This window comes from Notolepis coatsorum (assembly GCF_963971535.1).
Source record: "Notolepis coatsorum genome assembly, chromosome: 1".
NCBI lineage: Eukaryota > Metazoa > Chordata > Actinopteri > Aulopiformes > Paralepididae > Notolepis > Notolepis coatsorum.
In genome coordinates, this window is record NC_140165.1 from 245,897,374 (window position 1) to 245,909,873 (window position 12,500).

General features: G+C 46.5%; 1 protein-coding gene across 1 annotated transcript in view; it reads left to right on the forward strand.

The window, feature by feature from the left end:
* Window positions 1–12,500, forward strand: part of LOC311224562 (numb-like protein) — a gene marked incomplete at both ends in the record, with an annotated part of 49,582 nt that overhangs the window by 20,186 nt on the left and 16,896 nt on the right. The window contains 3 exon segments of the mRNA XM_084309597.1: window positions 764–904; window positions 4,733–4,958; window positions 6,841–7,113. Of these exon segments, the coding sequence (XP_084165723.1) occupies window positions 764–904; window positions 4,733–4,958; window positions 6,841–7,113 (640 nt within the window).

The following is a 12,500-nucleotide window of genomic DNA, read 5'->3' on the forward strand; positions in this document are numbered from 1 at the left end:
GACTGTGTTCTGAATAACATTGTGGGGCGGAGCTCCCATTTGATGACATCACAGCAGAACGTTTTGACCTCTCTCTCTCTCCCCCTCTCCTCTCTCTCTCTCCCCTCTCTCCTCTCTCTTCCCCCATCTCTCTCTCTCCCCCCCCCTCTCTCTCTCTCCTCTCTCTCTCTCTCTCTCTCTCCCCCCCTCTCCCCCCCTCTCTCTCTCTCTCCTCTCTCTCTCCTCTCTCTCTCTCTCTCTCTCTCTCTCCCCCCTCTCACTCTCCTCTCTCTCCATCTCTCTCTCCCTCTCTCTCTCTCCCTCTCTTCCCCTCCTCTCTCTCTCTCCCCCCCCCTCTCTCTCTCCCCCCCTCTCTCCTCCACCCCTCTCTCTCTCTCTATCTCTCCCCCCTCCCCCCTCTCTCTCTATCTCTCTTCCCTCTCTCTCTCTCTCTCTCTCTCTCTCTCTCCCCCGCCTCTCTCTCTTCCCCCCTCTCTTTCTCTCTCCCCCCCCTCTCCCCCCCTCTCTCTCTCTCCCCCCTCTCTCCCCCCCGCTCTCTCTCTCTCTCTCTCCCCCCCCTCTCTCTCTCCCCCCCTCTCTCTCCCCCTCCCCCCCTCTCTCTCCCCCTCTCTCTCCCCCCCCTCTCCCCTCCCCCCTCTCTCTCTCTCTCTCCCCCCCCTCTCCCCTCCCCCCCTCTCTCTCCCCCCCTCTCTCTCTCCCCCCCCTCTCTCTCTCTCTCTCCCCCCCCTCTCCCCTCCCCCCCTCTCTCTCTCTCCTCCATCAGGACCTCATTGTGGACCAGACCATAGAGAAGGTGTCGTTCTGCGCTCCTGACAGGAACTACGACAAGGCCTTCTCCTACATCTGTCGGGATGGAACCACTCGCCGGTGGATCTGCCACTGCTTCATGGCTCTCAAGGACTCGGTGAGTCTTGCCATTCATCCATCCATCCATTCATCCATCCATTCATCTATCCATTCATCCATTCATGCATTCACTCATCTCTCTGCAGGGGGTCCTCAGGGAATCTAAATGATGAATGTAGCTGCTATAGATGTGTTTCTCGTCCACGTCAGACTCAGTGTGCGCTCGCATCAAGGCGGCAAAAAGGAACGTAATCCTGGTCAAAACAAATATATACAAACTACAATATATTTGCATTTGTTAGCCATGCTAGCGATCTAAACAATCAATCCATGCCAAAGCTAGACGTGTAAAAGGTGAAAGACTCACACTCACAGCCCATGCTGATTTTGGCAAAATGACATCCAGCCGTTTTCGTTTGAAACTACTTTTTAGTTTAGTCAGGGGAGTGTCATGGTTTCTCCATAGAGCCCCGTTGTACTTCATTTGGCGCAGCAGCTTGTGCAGGTCCGAGGAGGCTTAGTCACGTGACTCAGTTGGTATTGCTGATTGGCTCGACCACGGTTGGTTTATAAACAAGAAACAGGTCTATAGGTGACACAATATAATGACACCATGAAGTGAAAAACTATCATTCTGAAAACACATCTGGACGAGGACAGTGCTGTCGTTGTAGTTCAGGTTGGTTTACCATGCGCCATAAATCAATAGTAATTAGGCTGATCGGTGGGCACTGGGCACGGTATGAATGATTCATGCCACGTCGTTAGTGGCCCGTGAGGTAACAGGACACCGTTATGAAACAACAAAGCCAGAAGCCACAGGCCGGTAGTTCCTCACAGGGGACAGTTTACTGAACACAAAGACACAGACACACTTTCTCCTGAGGTCCAGGTGACAGTCAGGTAGAGGTCTGGTCTCTCCTGTTAGGACCCTGGTCTGGTTTCTCCTGTTAGGACCCTGGTCTGGTCTCTCCTGTTAGGACCCTGGTCTGGTTTCTCCTATTAGGACCCTGGTCTGGTCTCTCCTGTTAGGACCCTGGTCTGGTCTCTCCTGTTAGGACCCTGGTCTGGTCTCTCCTGTTAGGACCCTGGTCTGGTCTCTCCTGTTAGGACCCTGGTCTGGTCTCTCCTGTTAGGACCCTGGTCTGGTCTCTCCTGTTAGGACCATGGTCTGGGGGTCCAGGTGACAGTCAGGTAGAGGCCTCTCCTGTTAGGACCCTGGTCTGGTCTCTCCTGTTAGTACCCTGGTCTGGGGGTCCAGGTGACAGTCAGGTAGAGGCCTGGTTTCTCAGGACCCTGTGGCCCAGGCCTGGTGTTTGTGTGTCTCCCCTCCACTACGCTCCTGGACCACAGCTGTGATCCATGTGACCGTCAGGCCCTGCATTCCACAGGATCAGTAATCTAGACGGATCAGAACAGTCCGCTGGGATTAAAAGAGAGATTACAGAGGAGCCTGGGGGGGATATCTACAGTGTCTGTCTGTCTGTCTGTCTGTCTGTCTGTCTGTCTGTCTGTCTGTCTGTCTGTCTGTCTGTCTGTCTGTCTGTCTGTCTGTCCGTCTATCTATCTATCCACCTGGCTCTTGGACGAATTTCTCCTTGGACGGTTATTACAGACCACTTGTGGAAAGAGAGAATGGAGGGAGGAGAGAGAGGAGAGAAGAGAGAGAGAGAGGGAGGGGGGTAAGGTTGGAATTATTTCCAGTCCGTGCCACGAGGCTTGAACTCATCTTGACATTTTGACAACAAGGTCTTCAAGCCGATAATTGTCCCGGAACCCGGCCTGCGTTTGAGATGACTATTGTCTGCGGACAAACACATAATGCACAGCTCTGAGTTCACAGTGACCTCTGTCGTGAGAAGCAGCGCTCATGTACGCCACAAATCATGTACGCCGCTAATCCTTGCTTTGCAGAATACAGTCGCAGTAAAGCTTGCAAGACTAAAAGAAACTCAGCTGTGCGCTGTTTTATTACGTGTCCCGTTGCTCCGAAATGCTTTGTTCTTCACTCAGACTCCGAGTCTCCCTCCTTCAGGGTTGGATGCAATGCTGTAAAGACTTCTCAAGCTAATCTGTGCCTCGCAAACCAAAGAGTGGACAATCTTGATTTGGTATCTTTTACCCCTTGATCTTGTGAATTTGAGCAGAGTGAGTTTTGGGTCACTCAGGCTAATATGTTTTCCACCGGTTGTTGGTTATGATGGTTATTATGGTCTGGCTGCACTGAATACACCTGGGAAGGGAGGCCCATGCCGGTCCGATACCAGGCTAAAATAGAATATCGGAGAATTTCCCCCAATACTAAAATTGGATACCCAGAAACACGCTTTCTAACATGTCAGAAATGGAATCTGCATGTTAACTATAAAAGAAAATTACCCCAAAATGACGGTCCACGTCTATCCTGTTCAAACCTCTTAACACATTGTGCTCCAAGAACGGCGTAAATCGTTATTGCCCGCCATGCGTTGAACGCCAACAACGGCGTATCACGTGTTTGGGATCAATATTTCATTTTTTCGCCATGGCATTCATAATTCATCCAGCCTCCCTCTGGATCGCAGCCTTACCCTGTTCTGATATTTCAACGCTTCAATACCGCCGCCTGGTGGATGGTCGGGCGAGTTACACTCACGCCAAACCGGAAGTGGCGATCGGTGCATCGAGGAAATTCCTCCACCAGAGATATATTGTGGCGTGGATCAATATACACACTAGAGTGCATTTGGATCACTTTCTAAACGCAATAATCAATATGATTTCGGCGTTTATTGCGTCATACAAACCGGAAATGGATCTAGCAGATCGACGTCAAATAATTGGGATCTTGGAGACGATAGGGGGCGCTTTTTTCACATCTGAGCGCCTGGGGTGGCTGATTTACCAACGGTAGACTCGGTTGATGAAATATGAATTCAGATCGCTAATAAAAAATAAAAATAAACGAGAAAAAACGAATATTCTCGTTATGGGCATTCAACCCGCGGGGGGTAAACCCGAGAATATTAGTTATGGGCATTCAAAGTGTTAACAGGCACCCCCAAAAGTGGCAATTTTTTTTTTACTTGAACTTGAGGACTGCATACTTTTTTCGCAAACCAGAATACTAGATTTTGTCGCCTGAAACGGCAATCGACAGGCAACAAATAGGGCTTTAATTCTATATATATATTGTATTAAAAAATATGCACACCCGAGCCGCTAGAGGTCGCCAAAGTGGTGTGTGCCGCCGGTGGGCAAATCGTCCTCAAGAGGGCCCGGGGCCGGGCCAGTGCACGTTAAGAGGTTAAGTAATGGATGGTGTACTCTGTATCAGCCGATACCCAAAGCCCAGGTATCAGTGTCGCAATTGGGACTGAAAAGGTGGGACCGGTGCGTCTCTAGACTGTGTGTGGTGGGCATGAGAGACACTGTAGCATCCACCCTAACATGTGACCTGCTGTCCTCCCTAACATGTGACCTGCTGTCCTCCCTAACATGTGACCTGCTGTCCTCCCTAACATGTGACCTGCTGTCCTCCCTAACATGTGACCTGCTGTCCTCCCTAACATGTGACCTGCTGTCCTCCCTAACATGTGACCTGCTGTCCTCCCTAACATGTGACCTGCTGTCCTCCCTAACATGTGACCTGCTGTCCACCCTAACATGTGACCTGCTGTCCTCCCTAACATGTGACCTGCTGTCCTCCCTAACATGTGACCTGCTGTCCTCCCTAACATGTGACCTGCTGTCCTCCCTAACATGTGACCTGCTGTCCTCCCTAACATGTGACCTGCTGTCCTCCCTAACATGTGACATGCTGTCCTCCCTAACATGTGACCTGCTGTCCTCCCTAACATGTGACCTGCTGTCCACCCTAACCTGCTGTCCCCCTCCGCTCCACCAGGGGGAGAGACTGAGCCACGCCGTGGGCTGTGCCTTCGCCGCCTGCCTGGAGAGGAAGCAGCGGCGGGAGAAGGAGTGCGGCGTCACGGCCTCCTTCGACGCCAGCCGCACCTCCTTCGTGCGCGAGGGCTCCTTCCGGGTGGCCTCGTCCTCCTCGTCCTCCTCGGGGCAGCCGGGGAGCAGCGGGGAGCGGGACAACATCATGGCGCTGCAGGACAAGAAGAAAGGTAGGGCGGCGGCTGAGGAGGGAACCCAACCTGAGCGTCTGTAGTTCACTAGAGCGAGCTGACCTGCTGCACCGCCTGCTCACTGGAGACACAGCAGTGATCAGCAGGGGTGGAGGAAGTACACAGTTCCTTTACTTGAGTAAAAGTAGAAATACTCAGATAAATGAGTACTCTGGTCAAAGTAAAAGTCCTCCATTCAAATTCTACTTATTAATGTAGTCCAGTTATGTTACTCTGATTAAAGGTTATGTTAAAGTGGTATGTGGTCCAGTTATGCTGCTCTGATCACGTCCTCTTGAAGTTGACAGGCTTCAAATGTGAAAGTATATAATCTTCATAAATTTTTTATTTCGTATATATTATGTTTTCTATGCAAAATAATTTTCTTCAAAGTAACTAGTAACTGATGGGTTCAGATAAATGTAGTAGAGTAAAAAGTACAATATCTTCCTTGAAATGTAGTGGAGTAAAAGTATAAAGTTCCCTAAAATGATACAATACAAATCGGGATTGGAATAAAAAATGCATTTATATTAAACAATACAGAATATACAGCACTTCTTGGGGTCTGTAGGGTAAGCACTTATTCCCTCCCCCCTGAACATTTATGGAGATGTATGGGCCTTTTAAGTCAGTGATAAAAGTGTCTTTCAAGGATAAGTTTTTTCAAGCTCCTGCACTGATTATTATAGTTCAATATTCAATATTTGATCACCAAAACCCCCCAAAAAGCATAAAAAGGGGGCCCCCCGCCCCCAAAAAGGGCCCCCAAAAATCAGGCTTGCGCGCTTCGCACACTCGGTTCTAACATACACAGGTACAGTATAGTGCCCTTTTCAGCTTTTGAGCACCTGCCCTTCTAAAGTCCTGTGCACGTCCTTGACTGGAGGAGTTATCAGGTGGATTTAGAAGCTTGTGACTCCGAAGGTCAAATGAGACCTGAATCTGCATACAGGAGCCTTGTAAACATCAGAGACACAGGTGTCATCAACGTTCTCATAGGACAGAGCCATCTTGTTGTATACAAGCTAGCAGACCTCACCCTGTTGCAGCTGCCTTCGCTCGAATGCGGTTGTATGCGGTGAAAACAACAATGGCATAAATCCCCTTTGAAAGCAGTGTTTTGTTGCCGTGAGCGTCCATTCTCAAGCTCATTACTCTGCTCACCGCTGCTCATTCTCATTCGCTCAAGCTCATTACTCTGCTCACCGCTGCTCATTCTCATTCGCTCAAGCTCGTTACTCTGCTCACCGCTGCTCAGCTCTGCTCCTGTGAGTCGTCCACTGGGAGTCATGAGTAGTGAGAACAAGCCTTGACAGCCTCGCTCAGTGCTTCTGGGGAGTAAGTGAGGGGGGGTCAGACCTCACACGCTCCTCGTGGGCAAACTCAGCCCCAGACATACGTTTCTAAGGCCTTATCTGTCTGTTGAAGGAAAAAAAGAAACGTAGAGAGATGAAACATTGTGTTGTATATATATTCTACCACGGTTAGTTCAGACCATGCATTGTGACGGGCTGAGATACATTCCAATGAAAACGTCATGATAATACACTCCCGTTCACACCGTGATGATAAATTGCACCATCACCATTTTTTTTATTGTACATAGCCATCTTTGTTATTTATTTATATAGTATAATATCTACATCCTGATACACACTTTTAGAAATGTATATAGTCATCTTTATTTTAGGCATCTTATTTTATTCTATGCAAAATGTATTGTGTTTTTATCTTTATTAAGATAGAAGCTGCTATGGTTGAGGACCACAACAAATAGAATGTCACTGTTCTTGCTGTAAAGTACTGAAATAAGTGGCAATAAAGGAATCTGAATCTGAAATCTGAAATCTGAATCTGACCCTCCCACCTCTCTGTCCAGATCCACCCTGCGTCGTTCCCGCCCTCCTCCCCCCCGGGACGGGGTCTCCCCCCGAGGGCGTGGACTCTCCCGCGGAGCGTCCGGAACCCGGCGGGCCCCACGCCATCCCCCGGCGCCACGCGCCCATCGAGCAGCTGGTGAGGCAGGGCTCCTTCCGGGGCTTCCCCGCGCTCAGCGGGAAGAACTCGCCCTTCAAGAGGCAGCTGTCGCTCCGCCTCAACGACCTGCCGTCCAACCTGCAGCGCAAGACCGACTTCCAGACCAAGAACCCCGGTGAGTCTCACAGCGCGCCTCCGGCTGCGTTCACACTGAAGGCCTTCGAGTTCGAGTTCAAGTTTGTTTTTATTTGTCAGAACAAAATACAGGATACTTTATAATGAAATGCTTGTTTCTCATGAGCCCCTGAGAGTGTGCTACATACAGTAACGAGAAAGTAAGTAAATTTTTTTTGAAAAGTAAAGTCAATATACATATATACAATATACAATACAGAGTTAAATGAGTACCAGTGAGGTAGAATGCAGAGGTACAAAACTTGGGGTAGGGTGCAAAGGAGGTATGAATGTGGTGCAAATCTCTTTAATAATAGATATAAATTAAATAAAACATATAAAGTGTGTTAAAGTGTCTAAAGTGAATAAAGTGAGTGGTAAGGTGAGTGTTTGTTTAAAGTGAGTGTGTACATGTGGATGTGTGTGCAGTGAGTGTAGATGATGGGTTGTTACATAGTGTCATTGTCATTGAGCATCCTGATTAGGGTTGGGCACCGAAAACCGGTTCTAATAGGAACCGGTTCCTAACTTCCGGTATTTGCATTTCGATTAATAATTTAGATTCTTAAAAAAAAAAAAAAAAAATAATAATAATAATGTTTACTTTGTTAATTAATACCATAGTTACAGTATAGCAACCAAATTAAACTGTATCAAGTCAACTGTGTGAAAAAAAATTTAGATTTTTCAAAAAAAGAAAAAAAAAATCTCCTGCGAAATAAGCGGTGACCTGTTTTGACCTGCACCTCAAAGAATCGGAAGCGAGAATAGTTTAGAACAGGAATCGATATGGAGAATCGGAATCGGAACCGGAATCGTTCAAATCCAAACGATGCCCAACCCTAATCCTGATGGCCTGGGGATAGAAGCTCCTTCTGAGTCTCTCTGTGCCGGCCATGAGGCTCCGGTATCGCTTGCCTGACCGCAGCAGTTCAAAGAGGCAGTTGTTTGGGTGACTGGAGTCTTAGTGCTGATGTAGTGCTCAGATACGATTCTCTTTGTTTGGATGTTGTGACAAACACATAATCACGCACAGCTCTGAGTTCAGAGTCACGGCAGAGGTCACGACAGAGGTCACTGTGAACTCAGAGCTGGGCATTATGTGTTTTGTCCGCAGACAAAAAAGTCGTCTCAAACGCAGGCCGGGTTCCCGGGACAATTATCGGCTTGAAAACCTTGGTGTCGAAATGTCGAGATGACTCTTCTCCTTCACTTCCTAGCTCCCTCCCTCCATCCCTCCCTCCCTGGTGTCCCTCTCTTCCTCTCTCCCTCCATTCTATCTTTCCATAAGCGGTCTGTAATAACCGTTAGAGGAGCAATTCGGCTTGAGATGAACACATACAGATGGAGAGGCTATTTTTATTTATTTTTTTTTTACGTGGGACAAGTATTTGGGGTGATACTTCTGTCCAGGCGAAACTGGAGGGACGTATCGTAACCGCTCTGTGTCTGAAAGCATATTGAGAGAAGAAACGTCTCTCTTTCACCTCCTCCTCGCCACCAGTACCATCTGCTCATGAATTAGCCTCCACTGCACATCAACTTATAAATGACACCATGAACTGTGACTTCAGGGTTGAAGGTATTGACCTGAATTCCTCAGTCTGGACGAGTCGACCTTGCCCAGTGGCAGGCCTTATAGTGACCCATTGTTCCTTCAAGCGTCCCTGAAGGAATCTCACCCAGAATCACCTTATCTGTGATTGTTCTAGATGCCTAATTCTGGGAGTGCAGAACACCTGCGCTCCCATCACAAGTAGCTGATATCTGTTGTGATGGGAGAACGGGCCGTATAGTGCTCCATTGTTCCTCAAGCTTCTCTGAGGCCTGAGAACAGTTTTAAATGTATCTTAATCTATACCAGAACGAACTGGATCTCAAGGACATTCGACTGGGTGAGATTGAGACTTTACAGACGCAACATATGACAACGGTAATCGCCTTTCAATCAGTAGTCAGTACGTATCAAAAGTGAAACTACTTTATGGGAGGAGTTGACGTGTATAAAACCTGCTGTCAGTCACTGCTCATCACTTCCTTCTGCATACCCATGCATTCGAAGCACAGATCTGTAACCTCACTTGTGTGAATTAGAATAAACCATTCTTTGTTATATTCCGAAATCTGACCGCGTCTCGATCTTATAATAACCACCTGTGTGTGTCCACTCCTGTTCCTGTTCACCTTTGCATCAATCAACGAACGGCGCTTTCAGTGTCCTCCATGTTTACGTCCATCTTCGTAAATGCATGCGTGCGGGTCAGTTCATGAGCAGCGACTCGATACGGGCCACATTTAAAAAAGAATGTCCGAGCAATAAATCAGCAGCCTCCGCGTTTCCACCCCGATTAGACCTGCGTCGTAAAACAAAGACTCCATCCCAACTCGCCCCCTGACCCCTTGGCTGATGCTCCCTGCCGCCTAGAGAGGACTACCCTACACACGCACAAAACACACCAATCACTTAGTTAAGGCAGAGTTGTAGCTCCATTCCACGTCCGGGGGCCTCTTTGTAGACGCACCCGACTCTTTATCAATCACACCCTGCTCAGGAGGAGAGGACACGGCGGCGGCACCTCGGACACGCAGTTCAGACTCTGTCCCGCTACAGCCTCATGACTAATGCAGCGCGTATCCAGACGGGTTTAAATCCACATCTCTTTTACACCTCGCATGTGTCTCCAGTGTCCGGGCTGAAATTAAATCGCTCTCCCTCGCTCGCAAATTGCAAGTAAGACATTCCTTGCGTGTCCTCGTGAGCAGGCTGCCGCGGCCTGAAGGGTCACGCCTGCCACGGGGCGTACAGACAGACCCTCATCTGCACCTCTGTTTACACCCTTTGTTTTTCTGCATATTTCTATATTCAGACCTAATTTTATTGACTATATTTATGTCGTTCTACTCTCTCCCTGCCCATACCTGTTTTCCTTTATGAATGAATGAATGAATGAATGAATAGTTTATTTTCTGTCTTTGTTTACAGACAAATTAAAAACACACTTGTGTGGACTTACAAAAAAAGAATTATAATAATAATCACAAATGTACATATTCAAAGTAAGCTCACACACAAAATCCAAAATCAACGACTGAAAAAAGGAATAGAGAGATGGATAGCACACGACAACAAATTCAGACCAGGGATAAAAGACCATGGGTTCAAGAGGTGGGAATGGGGGGGTATAACAGCAATGTGCACGATGACAGAAGGAGGGGAGATGCAGACTCTACAGAAATTGAAAGAAAGATACGGACTAGAGAATAGGGACCACTTTAGATATTTACAGATTAGGGACTACTATAACAAGGAAATAAAGCAAGATAGAGACAAAGAACAGAATGGGGTAATTAAGATAATGGTAAAGTCATACGAAGGACGGAAGGGGAGGGTGATATCAGCACTATATCAGGCAATAATGGACAGTAAGGGAAATACAACATTGTATGTGAAAGAAAAGTGGGAAAGAGAGTTGGAAATAGAGATAACAGAGGAGGAATGGTATGACACATGTAAGACACAACAAACAACCACAGGATCAAGGATATGGAGGGAGTTTGGGTGGAAAAATATAATTAGATACTTTATAACACCAGAAATACAGGGCAATTACACACCAGCAAAGAAAACATGTTGGAGGGAGTGTGGACAGGAAGGGGCGAACCATACACACATATTCTGGGGATGTCAGAAGATAAGGCACTACTGGGAAGAGATAGGAGGGATAATAAATGAAATAATAGGATACGAAATACCCCAGGGAGGCCAAGTGTTGTATTTGGGGAATCTGTCACAGGAAAGAATCCAAGGGGAAGACAAATATTTTATTAAGATATTGATAGTGGCAGCCAAGAAAGCTTTAACTAAACTGTGGTACAAGGTAGAAGTGCCGACAAAGGATCAATGGATAGAGTTGGTAGAGGGGATACAGGAAATGGAGAGAATCACACATCTGCTGAGGCTGCAAGAAGAAAAGTTTGAATGGGAATGGGGAAAATGGGAAGAATACAGGAGGGGAAGTAACGACATCACAGAGGTTTGAAAAGGATACAAGGAAATGAATAAAAATGTAAATAAATAATGCAAATGTAGAATGGACCGAAGGACCCATGTCACACTTTTTCTTTACTCATTTTTTGTCTATTTGTTTTAATTTATGTACTGTGTATTGTCTATGAATGTTAAAATTTAAGTTTAAATAAAAGAAAAAAGGAATAGGCTGAAGCACATGCTTATTTTTGCCTATCCTTTACAATTCTTAAAAACTAAATATATTTGAATATAAAAAAAATGTAAATAAAAATATGCTGCAAGATATAATTTTTTGGAGGCGGCTGGGTGGCGCAGCGGAGATTGCGCTCGTCACCAATGCTAGAGACTCCGGTCTTGGGCCAGCCGTCATACTAACTCGTTTGGCTGAGTTAGCGGGAGGGAAGTCGATGGGTGGTAATCTGGCGTTGTGGACAGCGACTCCTACAGGTCAGGTCAGGGCGCCTGCACAGCAAAAGACAGGAAGTGGTGAAGGCAGCGTGACCTCCCACGCGTTACACTTCACCAATGAGAGTCCGCGCCGTCAGGTGAAAAGAGAGCCGCTGGCTGTCTCCGCATGTGGTAGACCTCAGGGCTCCCTTGACCGACCAGTAGGGGGCAAATGCACACAACGACCAGGTATGGGAGGGGGGAATTGGCATAACGACTAGGAAAAAGCACAGAAAATCAGGCGGAGAAAAAGAGGATTAAAAAATATATATATATAGTTTTTTGAAAAAAACTAATGTTTGATGTTTTACTCAAAACTGTACTCCTGAATTATAAAAAATATTAAGGCTTTTTTAAATCTCCCCTGAGAAGTACACAACTTCAACCCGTCACTAAGGCTATTCCATAGTTTAACTCCCAACATTTAAACACATCTGGCTTTTACATTAGTTCTTAATTTTTTACATGTTTTAAGAATACATAACCCTTAAATTATACTGTCCTTCTCTTGGTTTAAAGAGACATTGAATACAAACTGGTAGGCTTTTACTCTTAGCACGAAAAAAAATGTCCAAGGTTTTTTATGTAATTTATTGATCCCCTTGTGGGAATTCGGACGTCATACGGAGGTGTAGTCTGACGTCACTGGTTGTTCCACCCGTATAGGGATTTGTCATTGGGAAAATGGATTATCGGCTATTGTAACAATTCTGCCGCATGGAATTTGAAAAACGTTCCACTTTTGCACAAAATGAGTTCCCTTCTATCACTAACATTATTGTTTAAGCATTTTTTATTGAAATACATTTCGGCGATTATTTTTTATGATTAATTGCGAATATTTTCATGTTGAGCTATAGATTGTGGATGAATAAGCACAGAAAGGTACACCATGTCAATGTTAATGTTTT